Below are 19,012 nucleotides of genomic sequence, written 5' to 3' on the forward strand. Positions count from 1 at the left end.
ACCCCACAAACCGCTTGATGAAAGTATTACAAGCGAACAGCCAGCTACTGCCTAAACGGTCTTTTCGCTAAGGTGAAGCAAGGCGAAGCGCTGGGCACGGAGGAACCTCGGAAGACATTATTGGCCAGCCGTCCTACAGCGTTCTCCTCCTCTTGTTCGGGTTCTCAAAATGGAAGGTCCTTCTCAAAATGGTAATCCTCTCAAAACATATATCATGTGATCTCTAAAACATGAATCTGGGATGTAGGAGCGAGAACGCTATAGCGACGGATGGTTCTAGGAGCCTGGGTATAAACATGGATCGGGTACCTTTGCGTCACCCACGTGATTTACGTAGCTAGTGTATCCTCTTGTATTGACTCGGAGTAACAATGTTGACAAACGACGGGAATCTCTGGATTGCCCAGTCGATGTCTCCAAGTGGAAGAGTGTCTCTGTTACTGGATCCATCCACGACTGAATTAAATGTGGATTCTCAATACAACAGGTACAACGGATGCTGGTCGTTCTAATTTCAATCAATGTAGACACCGCGAAACACTACCAAGACTGGACAGCGGCACAGACACGGGCATATGGTGAAGGTGGCCAGGCTTCAAGCGGCCACTCCTTTGATGATGTCCGCGGCTGGCATCTCACGTCAGCAGCAAGCACAGTCTCCATCATCTGCACGCAACGACCTACCTTGCTCCGCGATTGCATAGACCATCGCTGGGGTGGAACACGGGCCCGTCAGTAACGCTCTGCAGCTAGCATAAGGTCTAGAGGCACGGAAATGGGCGCACCTTGGGGGTGCGCACCGATCTGCAGGGGCGCGATGGACAGGTCCACGACGCGGATGTTCGTTGTGTGATAGACCTGTCAGTGCGGAGTCAGCTCGCAGCGGGGGTGGGGCCCGGCATACAGAAGGGAGTACTCTGAGTTGCGGGTCGACAACACCGCCGTCTTCCTCGGGCAGCATCGAGCATGACCCCACGGTGTCTGCAACAAGCACGGTAGCGTAAGATCGAGAAACGAGAAAGCGTGCAATAGGAGAACGAGGGCGTACGGAAAGTGGTGCTGACGTTGTTCTTGATCCACTCTGCAAAAATAAGGACTGGACTGAACGATTGTCACGCTGCTACTGAAAAAGGAACCCACCGGCAATTTGCTCATCTGATTCGACCTGTGGACCGGGGCTGACCTCCGTCTCTGTGTCCGACGCACGAGTATTCAAGAGCTGGAGTAGGAATGCACAAATCAAGTATCAAACAATGCTTACCAACGAGGAGGCTCTTCAGTGGCTCGGTCTTCGCCAGGCGGCGGAGAAATTTGACAAGTTCAACCATAGTCGTGAGGTCTGGATTCCCGCATGACATGATCAGCACGGTCCAAACATGGCGGACCGGGCACACTCGCCGTATGATTCTTCGAATACGTGCGGGTCGATGACGGGTGGTACCAGCGGGTCGCTGGACCCGACGTGCTGCAGTTTGTCAGTGTCTGATAGTAAGCTTTGTGTCCATGAGAAAACGCACGATGGTGCCTCGAGAGAAGGGGCTGTTGAGGCCGAAGCCGAGGGTGATGTGTTTCCTGGTGGGGTCGGGGTTGGCTGTGGTGCGGGTCAGCTCGGTATATGGCGCTCGCCGGTGGACGCACCAGGCGGTATCATTATGCCGGGACCAAGAATTAATTCGAGACTAGGTACCTGCTGCTCAAGGTGTTTGAGTTGAATTGTGTACTGCTTTCGCAGACCTGGCGGGTACACATTTTGCGCGATACCTGCGAGGATCGTCTCGGATACCGTCTTCTGTATCGTCGTCGTGTCGGCACAAATCGTGTTTAGAGGGACGAAGGTGAGTCCGGTGGTACACAAATTGAAGAGACCCTTTCCCTCGGGACTTCCATGTCGAAACGTACCCGTGAGACAGAGACAACGCGACATACGGAGGAGAACCACCCTTACAGCAGTGCAAGCTGCTTCATAGCCTCTTGAGGGTCGTAGAGTGGATCGTACGTATTAAAATTCCACCCATCGTGGCTGTACTTTCGCAATTCTAAGGGCCCAAATGATTCCATGAGCGTTTAGCATTGTCTCAGAGATGGTAACCTACCGTAAAAGAGGGGTGCAAACAGGTGTTCTTGTACATTTCCCCCGACACCAGGTAACACCACCTTCAGATCAATGCCAGCTTTCTGAAGGACGTCAGGGTCTCCGATGCCGGACAGCTCCAGGATCTATGACAGTACATGTCAGATTGTTCTCCAAGCCCATATTATACGCACCTGAGGAGACATGACGGCCCTGGACAACCCTGTGAGCACTCGGAGGCAACGAGAGGGAAAGGACGACCGACCCTGCGCAGAGGCAGACCTCTTTCATACAGACAACCTGCTGTGGTACACCCGCATGCAGAAATTCCACGCCAACAGCTGTTATAGTGCCATCAGCGCTGGACCGAGAATTTATCTTGGTTACATGTGCATTGACTAGAACCGCTAGATTTTGGCGCGACGCGACGGGCACGTAATACATCTTTCCAAACAATGACTCAGCCGAAGCTAAAATGAAAGTAGTCTACTCACATTGGCTGCATACGACCGTTGGTGCGTGTCAGGATGGAGTGTCAATGCGGTGGACGTCGATCCATTAGTCTGAGAGCAATCAATAATGATATAGTAGCAAGGGAAACGAAAGATGCTGACGAAACCGGATGACTGCAGAGATAACATTAGGTCTCATCTGTAAAAGAAGCAAGGGAGAACATACGGAGTCGGTAACGTGAGTTATTCCATGCTTTTCCAGAGCCTGTGAATGGAACAGCAATTGACTGAGAATGGACTTCGCGCTAAAATAAATGCTCCTACCTCAGCCATAGGCCTTTCGAGGTTTGAGAGGACCACTGGAAAAGAGGTGACCACAGCACCTGAGACGGAAATCAGAAAGAGTTCGGCTGGGCAGTGCTGGCGTAAGCTTGCCTGAATCCCCGCGATATGCCATATCATAGGTCAGAATGTCGAGGTCGTGATCAGGCTTTACGAATCTGCGGTGGCATATAAGCAGAACTTTGTCGCAAATGGCTTCATACTGCTAGTACCGTTCAGCTCTTTTCGAATATTTTTCAAACACTTCCCAGTTCCATCCGGGATTCCCAAGATCCTCGAAAGCTTGCAAGATAGTCAATCAGCGAGCGCCATCCAGTCGACATGAAGATCTACCTTGCAAATAGTCCCGGGAGGGCTTGTTCCATAGTAGCACATTGATAGCGGAGCTACCGCCGAGTCCCTTGCCACTGTTCGCAAAAGTATGTCTATCAGCAGGTGGAGTTGCGATGGAATCAGCACTGACCGTGACCAAGCATAGGAACGATTATTCGAATGGGGTTGAGCGATCTACGTAAGCCAAATAACGAGCACTGCTCAGCTAAAATATTTAAATTCGGAGCCTTACTGTCTTGAATTGCCAGTCATATTTGGGATTGTTGAGCAATTTCCTTCGGTTCCCAGGTCCAGGGACCACTGGAGTGTGCTCTAATGATATCTAGTGTCTGAGCCAACAAAATGACTCACAGATAGTACTGTCGTCCAGATTAGCGGCCCCGGCCTCGAGGACGAGGACGGAAAGAGAGGGATCTTCTGACAGACGATTAGCCAGAGCGAGGCCTGCAGTCTGAATATAGAGTTAGACGAGTCTTAGTTGCTCTATGATATTGCAAACTGACACCACCGCCTGCGAGTGAATGAGCACAATAGGGCTAGCGAACGAGTGAGAACGGATATTACACACCAATTATAATGTAGTCGAATTTCCCCCCAGAAACTTGGGCAACAGTGGCAGTCATCGTAGTGGGTGGAAATGGGAGGAAGCTGAAGAGTTTCGACGTGAAGTTGGGGATAGGCTTGAGGGTGTTCACAGGGTTCAGATGCTTTAAATAATCCTTGCTCGGAGAGCAAGCTATCCCAACGCCAGAACGAGATGGTGGGCGACTCATCGGTGTATAGGTGATCGGGCGTGCGGCGTGCGACTAGGTCCTCGCGGCACGTCGTGACCTGATCGCAATACTTGCTTTCCCCGTCAGTGAGCTTCCTTCAGTTGGCATTTCAGATTGATCTCCGTCCGTCTCATCGTATCAATCAAGAAGCCCGTCCACTGAGTCGACGTATGTTCTATTGGACAGATGGGCACGACAAAGATAGGTAACAGTGAGCCTGCATGAGTGAAATACATGACAAATACCGCCGGTTCGAACGACACCAACGGAACGTTCCCCGCACCGTTCCAAATCAGTGGTCGGGCACCGTACTCGGGCTGCGCATCACAACCTTCACCATCAGCGGGTCGCGCATCGTCACCGTAAGCGCGTCAGCCGGGAGTCGCGTCATGTCGTCAACGGGTACGAGGTCGAACCACAGCAGGACACTGCACCAGAACGCGACGAACTCGTACGCGGCGAGTTGTGCACCAGGGCTGTCCGAAGAATGGGATGTGAGTACAGTGAGAGAGCACACATGAATCAGGGCGGGCTCACCACAGCCGCGGACCCGAGCCAAATGAGTGGAATTTGGGGTGCGGCGGTTTCACAAACAGTCCATCCGCATCGAGGTGTCGTGCTGGGTTGAACTCTCTCGCGTCAGGGCCCCAGACCTGTGCATATCGCAGGTGAGGAAATGCAGAGGTGAAGCGAGCGTCCTCAGATCATGAGAGGTACTGGCATACGGTGATACGTACATGTTCGCTCCGCATCATCGAGTAGTCGGACCACAGCAAATATTCGCCTCGCGAGACGCGGACGGGGCCATACCCTTCCTCCGGAATTGCCGGGAGCATGTCATCCTTCAGTGCGACCCTTGAGTTCTTAGGGACGCCTGGCCACAGACGCAGAGTTTCATAGAAGACAGCAAGGTGGATAGGGTAGCTCTACAAGGGCAGTTCGTTAGCTAGCTGATAGAGTAGCGCTTTCGACCTACCTCTAAGTTGCTATACTGCACACCCTGTGTGGGGGCACCATTAGAGAGGGCCTCTTGGCGTAGCTTCTTCAACCAGACAGGAGAACGTGAGAGCTCATACAGGGACCATGCCAGCGAATTCTGTGTATTGTCTTTGGCCGCAAATAACAATGTCACAAGAGTATCGCGAAGGAGGGCTGGATCTTGAACTTGTCCGTTGCGTAACAAAGCAGACAGGAAGTCATGGTTCTCTTTCAGGTCCTTTCCAGCACTCTTACGCTGCTGCACTACTTCCTCGATAACATTGAAGAATTCCGCACGAGCAGACGTAAATTGGCTGCTAACACCGTCGAACTACGCAAGCATCAGTGCACAGAAATCATCGTAGACCTGAGATGTATACTGGCCTTCTCGATAAATCGCCACCACGGATTGAAGAGACGTCTATAAGTCATGGAATATCAGCAGTTATGCAAAAGAACGCAGGTGTTGATGATACCCAGATGTTGCCTCGCTGAGAATAGAGAGGGACTTCATCAATGGGTGCTGCTCCATGAGGGTAGAAGCGTCTGCGGTCAAAAGTCTCATGTCATAATCCAGGGCCATTTTACAGAAGACTTCCAAGGACAGACGTCCGCAGAAATCTGCTGGGCCATGAGATGTAGTCTGAAGGTGCGAAAGAAGATCCTACCATTGAAATTGATGATAAGTCCTTCTTTTGCAGCATTCTCTAGAGCTTCTCTCGCAGTTAGAGTAACCTGAGGAACACCATTGTGAGGCAAACAACAAACTAAGCATCGTGGATGATACTCACCTCGTTCATGCAATATGAAACATCACGATCAAATGTCGCAGCCACAAAGATCGGCCTCATCGACCATTGCCATTGGCACAATGCATTGCAGGTGAGAATATAGAACATACTTCATAACCTTGCGACTGAAGCGCCACTTCGCACCCTCAGATCCAAACGCGCTGTCGCCTCCGGGAAACTCTTGGAAAATAGAGAGTATGAAATCGCCCTTCCCATACGTTGTCCCTTCATCTATGAGACCGTAAATTACATATGCCAGGTGGTACAAATAACTCACTTTTTCTCATGTGCTCAAGCCATTCAGGACGGTTAATGACGATGGTTCTTCCGTAGCCAGGCATATTGAAGGCGAAAAGAGGACCATATCGTTCCTCCAGAGTAGAGAGATACAACAGCATGTGCTTGCGATGAGGAAAGAGCTGTAGAAGATTTCCCAGAAGGGGGAGTCCAAATGGACCAGGAAGACTTCGCTTCTGGAGCCGGATAACACAGAGACTGTAAACATGAGCGGCAGAAATAAGAGCAAGGAGTGTGCCAAAGGCACCCCACGGAGAAAATAAGTCGAGTAGCATTGCTCTAACAGATGGAATACATCAGCCTGCTAGGCCAACGAAAGAGGATCCTGTCCAAGGTGAGACACGTTCAGACTCAGGCTCAGGCTCAGCGTTGAGATGTGCTCGGCAAGAAACTGCACTCATCACCATTGGCATGCCTTTCTCCCGAAATGCCATGGACTGGACTTCCCACACAGTTTTACGCACACTATGCAGACAGCTGGCTTCTGCGGACATTTGATTATTGTTTCTGGAAGAGATCATCGTGTCCATATGAGTGTGACAGGCCCAGTCATTCATCAATATTAGGAAAACTACCGTTTGTGCGCAATACTTAGCCGCGCCCGGATGCCCGCCTCATCATTAGCTGTCAGTTTGTCGTAAGTTCATTCATTTTGAAGGAATTCAAAGTGAATGATGTACGATGTCAGTTAATGGAGCCGCCGCCTTGTGCGGAAACACCTCCTCCCAATCGAACAAGATTCAAGGGTGACATTCTTCCGCCCATGGCCCTTTCTAGAAAATACGTCCGACATTACGTCGTGAGACTGATAGGTTCGGATTCATGATAGAGGTACTTACGGAGGCCGCATGCATATGGTTACCGGTTCGTTAAGGACAGATGCCGTGATGCCGATACGTGGCTCTCACGTGGGTCGCCCAGGAGACCTCAGCCACCCCCAATGTGCTCCTGGCCAGCAGCTCGTGCTTATTTAATCCTTCCTCCACCCACTTAATGAGGATTATATTGTAGTCTGCCTACGGGAGACTACACCCCAACCAGAGAGGGTGAGCATGGAAAGGCAACTATGCTTCCCGGTGTGCGTAGCCATGAATAACTCACAGTAAAAATGCGAAGTCTGACAAAGTCGTGTAAAAACGTGAAATAGTCTATGATGCTCATGTGATAGTCAATTCCGCCAAAATTTGGTATGTTGGTTACAAAATTGAGACTATTTTGTCCCCAAAAAGTCAAGAAATTGTCCAAAGTTGAGGCCGGAATGAACTGAATAAAGTCAAACACGAGCCCTGTCATAGTCTTCTATAGTCAGATCTCGGTCATAGAATAGTCGGATTTAGTCGGATTTAGTTTGTCACTCTTCCATTGTAATAGTCATCAAAAGTCATAAATTCGTCACAAATTCGTTACTACAGACGAGCGCAATTTGGCACTAGCACTAGCAACACAGCGACGACACGCCCCTTCCCACTGCCGAGTCCGAAAATTCCTCTCGCAGTTCGGGAAGACAGGCAGGCACTCAGCTCGGAAGAGCTCAACCCTTCAAAGCGGCCATCTTCTTGACCTTACGCTGTGAACCAACGTGTCAGCGGTGGATGCAAAGGATCGAATTGTTCTTACCTGCTGCACGATTGTCTCAACTTCTGCCTTCAATGGCTGGCCCATTGCTTCGGCAGAGAGAATGATTGATACCAGCTTGTCTGTTGGCATAAAGATGAGCGGACAAAGACATTGAAATAAGCGGAGAATACTTACCTTTCTTCATAGAGGAACTCTTCTTGCCAAGCTTCATGTTGCCCGCCAACTTCCGATCAATTATCCATTCGAACAACTCATCTCTGTTGAGTAGCTATGCATATGGTACAGTTAGTGAGGATGCAGAAGAACGAAGAAATAAGTTACTTATGTTGAGATACGTACTCGGGTCAGAGTCTCTCGTGTCGGTCTCCAGTTTGCCAGTGCCAGATGAGTTGGAGGGGACTGAATCGTTCACAGGGGGACTGGTGCGAGGAGAGGATTGAGCATTATCAGCCGAAGCAGAGACACCAGAAGTCTGAGTGGCGGCGGAGGACTCAGGAATACCGGTGGTGGACATGGTGTGAGCATCTGACGGTGGCACAGCTTTGCTCTTACCCTTCACAATGGGCTGTAGTGAATTTAATTTAGAACCAACATATTCAGATAATTTTGTACTCACCCCTCCTGCTGCTTTCCAAAGCTGCCAAAGAATTTCGAAGGTCGTCTCCAAGTACGTGTCGCTAAGATACGTGTTTGCCTCGATCCCGTTGACAAAACATACATGCCTTGCAACTTTGCAGGTCTTCATGGCAGCCGCAATCAGCCTTCGCGCAGCATCATTCCCAATGCTGTCCCATGAGGTAAGTACAGAGCTAGAAGTCATTGAGCCAGCTGTAAACTGGTAGTGGCCCCACGCCGTTCCGAGGTCATCTTCTGAGAGGTCCGGCGCATTAGGATCGGTGTTCTCGATGCGCTCGATGAATGCAATTACTTCCAGTGTTGGAGAACCAACACCAAATGCGGGTTTGAGCTTCATGGCGTTGAGAAGCTCAAATCCACTCGTTAAACCTGTATGGCTGCCGGACAACATGTCTGCGAGCGAATAAGTAAATGTACGAGAAGGTTAGTTGTAGCTTACCAATCAAATTCTCGATTGACGGATCGACATTGATGAAACTAACATCAACTGCCGCCTTCGCTGTGGGACCCGAAGGTGAAGTAAGTGATGATGACGGTGCAGGCGGCACTATAGCTATTTCGCGTGAACATCGACACAATGAAAGAAAATATCAGAACTTACCAAGAATGTTGGTGATTGCACCAAGCTGCGGTTCCAGCATCAGGAAAAAGCCCCAAGTGAGGTAGCTGCCGCCATGATTACGTAGACACATGTAGGGCACGTAGCCGCGCGTCGCTCAATGTACACCTCTGTAGGGCTGTGTAGCCACCACTCACATTTCCATAGCACCATGGAGAGATTGCGCCTATCAGGCGGAGCTTAAAAGCATTTTAAAAATTGAGTTGGTTCATATGCTACCATTGAGATCTCAAATGTGCCCAATTCCTGGTGCATGCAAGCCTAAACGTGGGCATCTGCAAAGGGATTTCTTGGCTAAGCTGACTCTTTAGTGGCTTGGGAGCACTGTGAATAGACAGTAAATGAACTATGGAATGTAGTGTTGGCATATTTTCTGTGTTTGTCTGCTAGCTATATAGTTACAGAACCGATAGCAACCTACTTCACCTCGCACTTCACTGTACTGCCAGAGCAGGTCGGGAAGGGCGGGAAGCGTCGGGCAGTTGTTACGAACTATGGCACCATCGATCACGTGCTCCATGAACTTGGTAAAATTTGTGGGTCGTCCCACCTCTTGCGCATCCTCTGTTGGCATCGCTGTCTTTCTTCTTGTCTCTTGGCCTCTCACCGGTGTGTCTCTCATCAAATTCAGTTCGCTGCGGTGTCGCATCTCACTGCTACTCGTCCTCTCAGTTTATCTATGCGATTTCTGCCTTCCTATCATTTGCATGCAGATGTCCTAAGTATTTCTGTACTGGTGGTACTCACGATGCAGACTTTTGGCAACACCTCCAACCTCCAGTTCGCGCTCCCCCACGCCGTCGAGCGCAAACATTCGGCAGCATGTTTGTTTTCAGAGGTCGAAGGGCACCCCCAGGTGAGTTAAAAAAAGATTTTTCATATCCCTACAATACAGTGCTAAATTTTTGCAGCCTCCTCGTCGTTGCACTGGCCACTGCGGTGCGACGACGCCGCTCCAGCCCCGCACTCCCACACTCTCCTCGCACCTTGGTCCCCCATCCTCCTCCCTCCTCGTTCGCACGGGGAGCTGACACGCGGCCAGGCGACACCGCGCGGCTGCGTGAGGTCAACAGCCTCGCCCTCTTACCACGGCCTCGCACTCCCCTCGCCCTTTTCCCCTTCGTCCTCCAGTTTTCTCGTTCGCCCGAGGAGCCAACACGCGGACCGCGAGGAGACACCGCGCAGCTGCGCGAGGTTGATGGCCCCACTCTCGCACCACCGCTTCGCACTCCCCTCGCCCTTCGCCCCTCTGTCAGCCAAATTCAAAGGCAGGATACCATCGAGATAATGAGCAACATACAGTATCATTACCTCGATTTGGTTGGCGCAGTATGTTCTCCACTCTCACCTGTTGCAGACTCATGACTGACGCGGGCGTGCGAGCAGGTGGTTCGGCAAGGCTCGTTCATTGACAAGATGTATGCATTTGGGTGGACCGAGCCGGGCTACTTCAATGACAAGGAGGATGAGCTCGTTCTGATGCATGCTACGGCCCGCTACCATGCATGTGTACTGCCCACTCTACTGCGAGCGAAATCGACATGCTGATGCCCCAGGTCCGGCTTTACTTTACAGATTCTTGGACCTAATGAGCTTGTCCCTGATGTCGTTTTTTGTGCCAACGCTCGACATCGATCTCGTGTGCGACATGCTCTCCGCGATGCACGCGAGTGAGCACAATGTGATTGGAGCCGGTGGGGGCCGCACGCCGCGTGCGTGGAGCACCACTGCCGCGCCCGCGTAGAGAAGTTCGCATGGCGACGGCAGCGCGACGTGGAACACGTTCGCGCCGGGCGCATGGATGCGAATGCATTCGAGCGCGGGCGGGCGCACGACACGGCGTTCCCGATGCCCGTGCCGTTCTATCACCCTATCATGACGTGCGTCATCATCGCTAACCCCGACCTCCTCGTTCGCACGGGCAGCCGACACATGAACGGCCAGGCACTGTTTGTTGTTTCCCGCCGCTCTGACCTGCTGGTTCCCTGCTTCAGCACTCCGGTTTAGTGTAATATAGCTAATATATTCTGAATATATTTCTTGCACTGTGTCCATTGGTGTGATTCGACAGCTATTCAGCTTCTAGCTATGAAATTTGGCTGGGGGCTACCACTTTACTGCCGATTACAATGGATTACTTACAGCTACGTAGGATGCCTACTGGGCTACAGGGCACTACAGAGGTGCTGCAGCAGCTACCGGTACAATATAACCGGGGACTTGTCTACCGGGCTACCACTGCTACCTAGGCTACGTCGGGCCATGTAGTCAAGCCATTTTTTCCTGATGAGTGTTGGTGCAGTTACCGGCGCGAACATCGTATCCTTCACATGCTGCAATGCCACATTCACGGCAGGTTTCTTCTTTGGCTTGCTCGAAGAAGAAGAATGTCCTCGACGTCGCTTGTTGATGGCTGAAGTCTGTGAGGTTGCCGCAGTGGGGACTCCGACTGTCTCAGATGCTGAGGGTTTGCCTACACTAGTGCTGACAACGGAGGTACTGACGTGGCTGACATCGTCATCATCGTCAGCCTCAAAATCTGGTCCCTTCTCCTGTAGTAGCATCTGACCAAGGATATGCTCCGCCTTCCAGTGGTTTTCACAAAGGGCAAGTAACGGCTGCATCTTCTCCATCTTCAGCATCACGGCTTCCCACTCGCGTGGATATGCAGCCCGCAGCACCTTCTTCGTCTTCTTCACATTGCGATACCGACATTCTCAGGGAGGAGGAAGGGAGAGAAGATCGTGCTTAACCATGCGAGCAGTTGATTGGATTGCATGCCACTCGGCGAGCGAGATGAGTTCACCATCTGCGTGTCAGACTGTCTTATCCATCGGGATCCTCGTGGGATTAGTTACTAAAATGGTGATGTCTTCATCTCCTTCGATATCCTCCTTGTACCATAAGACTGCCGGTGGATATCACCTTGCAGGAGCGATGGGAAGAGCATTAAAATGAGGTCGAGATGCGGAAACATCGCTCCCATCGCGGGAGATCATGCCGCGACGAGAAGCAGAATCACTTGGCAAAATTGTTGAGCTACTGAGTGAGACATAAATCAACCAAAAACTGGAATGAATGAGCCACTTACCTGGCAAAACTTGACGATTGACTCTTTTCGGCCTTTAATGCTTGCAGCTCTTGTGTCAACTGCTTGTTTTCTTGCATAACCTGCATCAACTGAGCTTGTGAGTCAGACAACTTTACCACCTGCATGCTCATTTGCCGAAGCTCGTTGTACATATCCAAGACATGGTGATTTTTCAGAAGCTCAGAGAGGTCTAGATCGGCGATATTGTGGTTGCATGAGGTGAGTGATTGAGAAACAGAAACCGGACCAGAAGACAAAGAGAAATCAGTAGTTGGAGAGAAGTCTGAAATACCGGGCAGTGGTTGGTGCGACATTGCTGGCGGCTAAGTCGGACAGCAGGCGCGACATCCAAGTCTGGAAGTTCAACTTCCTCAGATTTGTCAGCACTCCAAATTAGGAAACAATCACATTGCAACCAGGCGGATGCAATGCGGTTATCAGCCGCATTGCTCTTACTCTCATACCATCTCATTGCACCTTTCTAACAAGCTACACATCCTCTAAACTGAATTCAACATGATCTGCAAGTGCAGCAAATGTCATCCCGGCAAGGAGCGTAGTCTATCCACTCTTCGAATACACCTTTATCAAGATGTTGAACAGCTTGAACAACCATTTCACACAGAAGCCTATCGAGACCGTCTTCAAAATTGTATTCTCTTGAACACTCAGACGTTACGGGATGCATCATTCCAAACTTCTCGTGATATACCAGCTGCATGTAAGTGTTCTGGTTTGTTATCAGTAAATCAGAGAGATGGTGGTGAGGTTGAGCCTCACTGGCAGTTAGCAGACTGGATAGATTCTGGCTACCAGTTCACTAACTATACTCTCACCTCTCCATTTTGTGGATCATTTATTAAACTTAGAGCTGATACATTGTTAGATTTGAATGTGAACAAGAATTTGACTATAACTGGTGAAGAAGATTTAGCAGATGAAGATATGGACTAAGGACAGGTTATGGAGGTTGATGAAAATATGGAGCAGAATATAAGCAATGATGAGGAAGAAGACCAGGAAGAAGACCAGGAAGAAGACCAGGAAGAAGACCAGGAAGAAGACCAGGAAGAAGACGAGGAAGCAGATGAAGATGAGGATGAGAAAGAAGACCTCCTTACATTTTCTCCTCAAGTTCAAGATCAAGAAGCAACTTACTCAAGTGATGGTGATACAATGAACAGTGATACAAGTGGTATTGATACAAGTGATACCGAGGACACACAGGATGAAAGCGATGGCATGGAGCCTATCATAGAGCCAATGGATTTTCAATATCCTCAAGTGCAAACCGATCTGCAGAAAATTCTGCTACATGGATATTCCTGCCCTTTGGAACCTCCATTCTCTGCCTCGCTACCACGTGAATTAACTCCTTTGGAGTTTCAATCTTTTCGACATTACATTGCATGGAAACTATCCAATGGCACTGTGAAAGCATACAAGTATCATGGAAAGGTTTTGGCAGATGCAAGTCACATGGATATTCAATCTCTATATTTGATATGCAAGTTAGCAGCCACTTTGACAGACACCAAGCTGTTGCAAGTTGATATGTGTTCGCGGAGCTGCATTGCATATACTGGCCAATTCGAGAAAATGGATACCTGTCCCTATATTCGAGATGGTCAAATTTGTGGAAGGTCACGTTACAGAGCCAAAAATAAGTCAAAAGCACAAATGCTTTACAACTCATTTACAGCAGTTTTTAAAGCTATGTTTGCAAATCTGGAAACTGCAAGGCTTCTATGCTATAGAGATAAATGTTTACAGCAGGCCTTAAAATTGCTTGCGGATGCTTCACAAGTAAGTTTTATTTGAATTTTTAATATGCTTCAAATAAATTCACAGCTTTATAGTCTCAAAGGCTATATTCAGACTTTTCAGATTCTAATGTGCACATTCATCATTATACAAGAATGAATCTGTTCAAGGATCCTCGAGATATTGCATTCGCTTTATCCACAGATGGTGCTCAGCTTATAATGAAGAAACAATCAGACACCTGGATTCTTATCCTGATATTACTCAACCTTCCTCCCGAATTTCGCTATAAATCACATCAGATCATCATTTCTATGGCTATTCCAGGCCCTCATAGTCCAGGAAACCTTGAATCCTTCCTCTATCCTCTCTTTGAAGATTTAGCCATGGCAAGCGAGGGAATCTGGATGTGGGATGCCATTGATTCCTCCTACTTTATGAATCATGCATTTCTTTGCATGGTGCTTGGAGATATGCTAGGCTCTGCAAAAATGAACGGGATGGCAGGACATTCAGCACTTCATGGTGACCGATTTAGTGAAGTCCAAGGTGCACGATCAAGCCTAAAAAAAGGGGCAAAGGCACAATATTATCCTATCTCACCATCAGAGAATGCAAGATATAATCCTAGTTGCCCACCTTTCTATGATCTCAATAATTTGCCACTGCGGACAGAAACAAAATATTGGGAGATAATTGAGCAGCTTCTTCACACCACCTCAAAATGAGGGCAAGCAGCTATTACATGAGAAACAGGAATTTCTCGTATGCCTTTAGCTGCAGCAAGTCCTGCATTTATACATCCATCATTCTTTCCTTTGGACCCCTTTCACATCCACTATGAAAATGAACTGGCATTCATATGGGATATGTGGACCATTCATAGTTCACCTCAAGACCCAATTTATCTCAGCAAAGAGAAGGCAGCATTATTTGGAAGCCTGGTTTCAGAAGCAATGTCTTCACTTCCTCCCTCATTTTGTGGACCAGTTCGCGACCCATATTTGAAATGCCAAAGCCAATACAAAATTTATGAATGGATGGCTTTGCTTCACTGGTATATTCTTCCAATTGGACTTGAACTAGGCTTCAACACTATGGTTTCTTACAACTTTTCCCAGTTTGTGGAAATTATGGAGTTTGCCATGACTATCAAGCCACGAAGTGATTTGGAGATCAGATGGCTTCATGACAAGATTGTATCATTTCTAACAGGGTTCCAGACACTCTACATTGGAGCTGATCCAGAGAAGATTTCAAGATTTCGGCTATGCATTTTTCAGTTGATTCATGTGCCACTTCATATCAAATGGTATGGCTCTGTTCGCCTTGGCTCACAAGCTACCATGGAGAGAACTATTGGAGAACTTGGTTCAAAAGTTCGTTCCAAGAAGGCACCATTTGCCAATTTGGCCAATTTGATTTTAGAAAGACAACTTGTTGAATCCCTTCTTCTCTACTATCCATCACTCGCACCCACTCCCAATCAACTCATAACCAACAAGTCCTCACTTTTTTCGAAGGTCAATATAACCAAAAAAGAGCATAACTTGGGGACAGAATTTTATCAGCAGTTTCAAGCAATCTCAGAGTCACAGCAAGTTGCCTTTGATCTAGACTCAGCTGTTACAAGATATGGAAAGCTACGTGTAGGCAGTCAAAAGGCTGTCTTGAATAGCCACTTAAGTGAACTTCACCATGGCAATCCTCCCTCGAGATCCCATCGTTATTTTGAAGGACATTCAGCTGGAGGCATGGTTCCAATTTTTGGTGAAGCCCTTGCATTCTACAGATTTAATGGTGTGGAAATGGTTGTTTATCATCCAATCCATAACATAACACACCCACTGAAGACTTGGAAGGGAATGTGGTCTAATGAGATCAAGGTTGCACAAATTTCAGAAATTGTGGATATTGTTGGAGTTTGGAACTACAAAACTGCTGTCTATGTGCTCAGAAAGCATCCAGTACTTGATTGGCTGACCCCAGAAGAAAGAGGAGAGGTTGGAGAAGCAGAGGAAGAGAATTTGGAAGAAGGGCTCAACACATTCTAACAGCAGTATGTCATTGTGAAGCATCTTGACTTTGCAGACTATTATCTGACAAATATCTTGGCAGTAGAGGAGAGGTTGGAGAAGCAGAGGAAGAGAATTTGAAAGAAGGGCTCAACACATTCTAACAGCAGTATGTCACTGTGAAGCATCTTGACTATTACAGACTATTATCTGACAAATGTCTTGGCAGTTTTCTTCTGATTCTCGACTTCACAGTTTTGATGACTAGCAGTAGACTATGACATGTCTGCCGTTTGACTAAATAAGACTATACATGATTACATATGACATTATGAGACTTTCGGTTTTTACTGAGACTCACCACAGTGGTACCATGCTTCGCCGTGGCTCCGGGTGCACACATCCTTCGATCTCGTGTTCTATGTGTACGTACAGAAAAATAATAGCGCTCGTCGAGCACCTCATGAGAAGGAAATGGTAGACGTATTCAGCTCCTGATTTGACCGACTGCTCACTGGGTTTTAGTATCTTAAAGTACGTCATACTGAGTAACGTCAATAGGAGGAGCATGCCTGTGAAGTCACAATTGAGTCTGCTATCATCACTGCGGTCCAGTCTCCATGCACCATGAATGAAGCGAACCCTCAAGCGGCAGCAAAAAACTGAAGACATGCGGGAGTTGTCAAACAAACTGCGAACTCATATCGCAAATGTTCTTCATGCCACACCACTGTGAATGAGGATGCAAACGACTGGAAATCGAGATCATTGTAGTACGGTGCACTCTGTGGGAAAGAATTGCCTTTGTCGGTCACACATGTATACTCTCGGTGGCTTGGCTTGCAGTCGAGTCTCTGTCACAGTCTTCGTCCTTCCTCAGGCCTCAGATCTCGAGCAGTATGCGCGTAAAGATTGAAAGTGTTGCACCATTGCCAACCGTGAAGGCATGGTACAGCGTACACTCTACCTCATCAGTTTTGGAAATGAAAGCTAGGCTTTGCTCTGAGCTCCAACCCTTCCATGGCCGCGTTCGTGCACAAGACATCGTTCTCGTCTTGGAAGACTTTGAGCTTCTCGACTCCAGTCCGGTAGATGTAGTTAGAGATGGGGACCTCATCGTGTAAGTTCTGACACTGGTCTGTTGCTTGCTATCGCCGATCGAAGGCTCTCATAGTCCTCTTTTCCACGGTTAACAGTGTCCGACACATCCCAGTGGTATCCTCCCACAAGCGTAAGGCATCTACGGATGGTATGTGGTAATTGCATTATTCCTTTTCTTCCCTCATATGGCTGCAGAAGCAGGTCCCGTTCGGAAGCGGTCAAAGCACCCGAGCGACACTACACCACTGCCTCTGGTGCCCCGAGCCGCATCTCGAAAACTGCAGCTAAATGTCTCAACGAAACATGCGGCTATACATGCCGATGCTTCGTTGACCTCAGATTCGGAGTCGACTTCTTCCTCCAAATCAGAATCAGAACCAGAGTCCAAACCCAAATCTGACTCCAGCTCGTCGGACTCTGATTCAGACAGTTCAGACAACTCTTCATCTTCGTCCTCTGCGTCCGCTCACGCTGGCATGTTGGCCGTCACGAAAGCCAAGGTCGGAACACCTGCTAAAAGGTCAGCGCCAGCCACGAATAAGTTGAACCAGTCAGCAATTTTTTCCAGCTACACGCGAACTCCAGTCTCACATGTCATAAGGAGAACTGAAACACCTCATGTACCACCAGGAGAGGGAAAGCCTGGGATGCACAATCGCAACATCCGACGCCACTGCAAGCGGATGTACGAACGTCTAGCGGCGACGGCGGAACCTGCTAGCGTCAACATGATTCCACTGGGCTCTGAGGTCCACTCTCTCGTCCCGTCGCAATGCGAGACAACAAACCTACCACGGATAGAGGAAGAGCAGCCTGTCACTCCGTCTAATGAAGCTGATACTGCTCCAGCATTCATGATGGCGAGCCTGCAGAATAAAAACAAGCGCAAAGGTTTCAAGAATGCGTTGGCTTTCGGCGTACCTGCCAAAATAGTTTTCTCTTCTCCAGAAGAGGTGTCCACAGATACAGCTCGCATGGACGTTGGGGCTGCGTGGGATGCACTTCCATTCTTTCGTGCGCAAGGCAACGAGGTCGCAGATGTGATCCGCTCGACTAGCTTTATGCGTTTGGTCCCACCGTCGGAGAAAGAGGAACGCAGGCAGCTGCCTCCAAACATGTTTATCACGAGCATCGACGTCGAGGAGGGCTTGCCTGCTAAGAAAAGGAAGAAGCAAAGCAAGGTGAAAGCGTGGGAGAAGGATGCTACCATGGAGGACAGCTACCTGCCATACGATGAGCCTGATGAGGCACTCAGTGCTGATACGATGGGTGCTTCTGCTGGTTGCGACTCTGTAGCGGAATCTCAGTTGTCGCCTTCGTTTGATCGAGGCATTGTCGAGGGGCGATGGAGTGCACTGACAAAAATTACTGCTCCAGCGCAACTGCAAGTAGGGTGTAAAGTTGCATGGAAGGTATGTTGCCGTGGTTCTAACATTCCATTATCCCCTCATTTACTTGTGCAGGCACTTGGGATCAACCCCAACACCTTCACACCTGAGATGCTTCTCAACGTCGGACGTGTTGTATCATAGGAAGACCAGCTAGTGGTAGAACCGTTGGAGGAGCATGGCACAGAGGTGTCCTTCGGAGGGTTGGTCATCGGCGAGAACTCTGGAAGTATTGAGGAAAGGTATGACTGGCAGGATGTGCTACAGGCAGATTGGCGACTGGTGGCTTGAGCATCCAAAGTGGTCCACAATATTGTCCATGTGCAATTGCAGCCGTCGACTTAAGCATCATCTCTCTACTTCCATGTCCACTCCGAGTCAGCAGCAGGCAGTGTCAGGTCATATATATCTCAACGAGCTCCTTATGGTGGTTGGAGTCTAATGAGAGAAGCCGATCCGCAATGCGTTTCTTCGTAGAGTTGCCAAATGTACCAGACTACCAGGAATGACCACGTGACCGTGTCATACATTCAACTGTCAGAAGTTCAGATTCGGTCGTGTCCAGGTCCTTTGCAAGTAAAACAGAACTTGGCTAGGCCAAAGTATAAAAGATTGGCACAACTACGCATGACGACCTTCCTCGACTCTTCTTACGTTATACTGATATCATCCGCACCAGCCTCTTGTCTTTACCCAATGTCTTCAAGGTGATGTCAAGATGATTTTACAGCTCAGCCGAGAGATCCTCTGTTCAGGGACTTCCATTTATTCAAGATCCACTCA

At 48.8% G+C, this 19,012-nt stretch overlaps 6 protein-coding genes across 6 annotated transcripts; 2 read left to right on the forward strand and 4 right to left on the reverse strand.

Annotated features, from left to right (window-relative positions):
- Positions 1 to 595: 595 nt before the first annotated feature.
- SCP_0201650 (Dehydrogenase citC) lies at positions 596 to 3,821 on the reverse strand (the record flags this gene model as incomplete). The annotated part of the gene is made up of 26 exons (XM_027754080.1): positions 596 to 627; positions 685 to 711; positions 786 to 858; positions 905 to 981; positions 1,049 to 1,081; positions 1,141 to 1,191; positions 1,262 to 1,339; positions 1,393 to 1,465; positions 1,518 to 1,591; positions 1,639 to 1,880; positions 1,946 to 2,036; positions 2,094 to 2,217; positions 2,266 to 2,284; positions 2,337 to 2,515; positions 2,566 to 2,634; positions 2,686 to 2,697; positions 2,750 to 2,788; positions 2,848 to 2,860; positions 2,907 to 3,023; positions 3,078 to 3,147; positions 3,199 to 3,272; positions 3,329 to 3,372; positions 3,431 to 3,498; positions 3,550 to 3,649; positions 3,702 to 3,709; positions 3,767 to 3,821. 26 exons carry the CDS (start codon positions 3,819 to 3,821, stop codon positions 596 to 598), a joined length of 1,842 nt encoding a protein of 613 aa, XP_027609881.1.
- Positions 3,822 to 4,263: 442 nt separating this feature from the next.
- On the reverse strand, positions 4,264 to 6,312 carry SCP_0201660 (hypothetical protein; the record flags this gene model as incomplete). The annotated part of the gene is made up of 10 exons (XM_027754081.1): positions 4,264 to 4,447; positions 4,509 to 4,624; positions 4,709 to 4,897; positions 4,948 to 5,280; positions 5,334 to 5,370; positions 5,426 to 5,570; positions 5,618 to 5,684; positions 5,741 to 5,795; positions 5,851 to 5,971; positions 6,018 to 6,312. The coding sequence occupies 10 exons, from the start codon at positions 6,310 to 6,312 to the stop codon at positions 4,264 to 4,266; spliced, it is 1,542 nt and encodes a 513-aa protein (XP_027609882.1).
- Positions 6,313 to 7,568: 1,256 nt separating this feature from the next.
- Positions 7,569 to 8,943, reverse strand: SCP_0201670 (hypothetical protein; the record flags this gene model as incomplete). The annotated part of the gene is made up of 7 exons (XM_027754082.1): positions 7,569 to 7,604; positions 7,655 to 7,734; positions 7,790 to 7,872; positions 7,951 to 8,180; positions 8,232 to 8,644; positions 8,691 to 8,804; positions 8,853 to 8,943. 7 exons carry the CDS (start codon positions 8,941 to 8,943, stop codon positions 7,569 to 7,571), a joined length of 1,047 nt encoding a protein of 348 aa, XP_027609883.1.
- A 675-nt stretch (positions 8,944 to 9,618) lies between these two features.
- Positions 9,619 to 10,877, forward strand: SCP_0201680 (hypothetical protein; the record flags this gene model as incomplete). Its single annotated transcript, XM_027754083.1, has 6 exons — positions 9,619 to 9,726; positions 9,782 to 9,860; positions 9,913 to 10,199; positions 10,257 to 10,377; positions 10,427 to 10,564; positions 10,615 to 10,877. 6 exons carry the CDS (start codon positions 9,619 to 9,621, stop codon positions 10,875 to 10,877), a joined length of 996 nt encoding a protein of 331 aa, XP_027609884.1.
- Positions 10,878 to 11,065: 188 nt separating this feature from the next.
- SCP_0201690 (hypothetical protein) lies at positions 11,066 to 11,512 on the reverse strand (the record flags this gene model as incomplete). Its single annotated transcript, XM_027754084.1, has 1 exon — positions 11,066 to 11,512. One exon carries the CDS (start codon positions 11,510 to 11,512, stop codon positions 11,066 to 11,068), a length of 447 nt encoding a protein of 148 aa, XP_027609885.1.
- Positions 11,513 to 16,723: 5,211 nt separating this feature from the next.
- On the forward strand, positions 16,724 to 18,373 carry SCP_0201700 (hypothetical protein; the record flags this gene model as incomplete). Its single annotated transcript, XM_027754085.1, has 4 exons — positions 16,724 to 16,860; positions 16,937 to 16,989; positions 17,043 to 18,253; positions 18,305 to 18,373. The coding sequence occupies 4 exons, from the start codon at positions 16,724 to 16,726 to the stop codon at positions 18,371 to 18,373; spliced, it is 1,470 nt and encodes a 489-aa protein (XP_027609886.1).
- Positions 18,374 to 19,012: the final 639 nt, after the last annotated feature.

The sequence above is a fragment of the Sparassis crispa genome (assembly GCF_003851025.1).
Source record: "Sparassis crispa DNA, contig_000001F, whole genome shotgun sequence".
Taxonomy (NCBI): Eukaryota; Fungi; Basidiomycota; class Agaricomycetes; order Polyporales; family Sparassidaceae; genus Sparassis; species Sparassis crispa.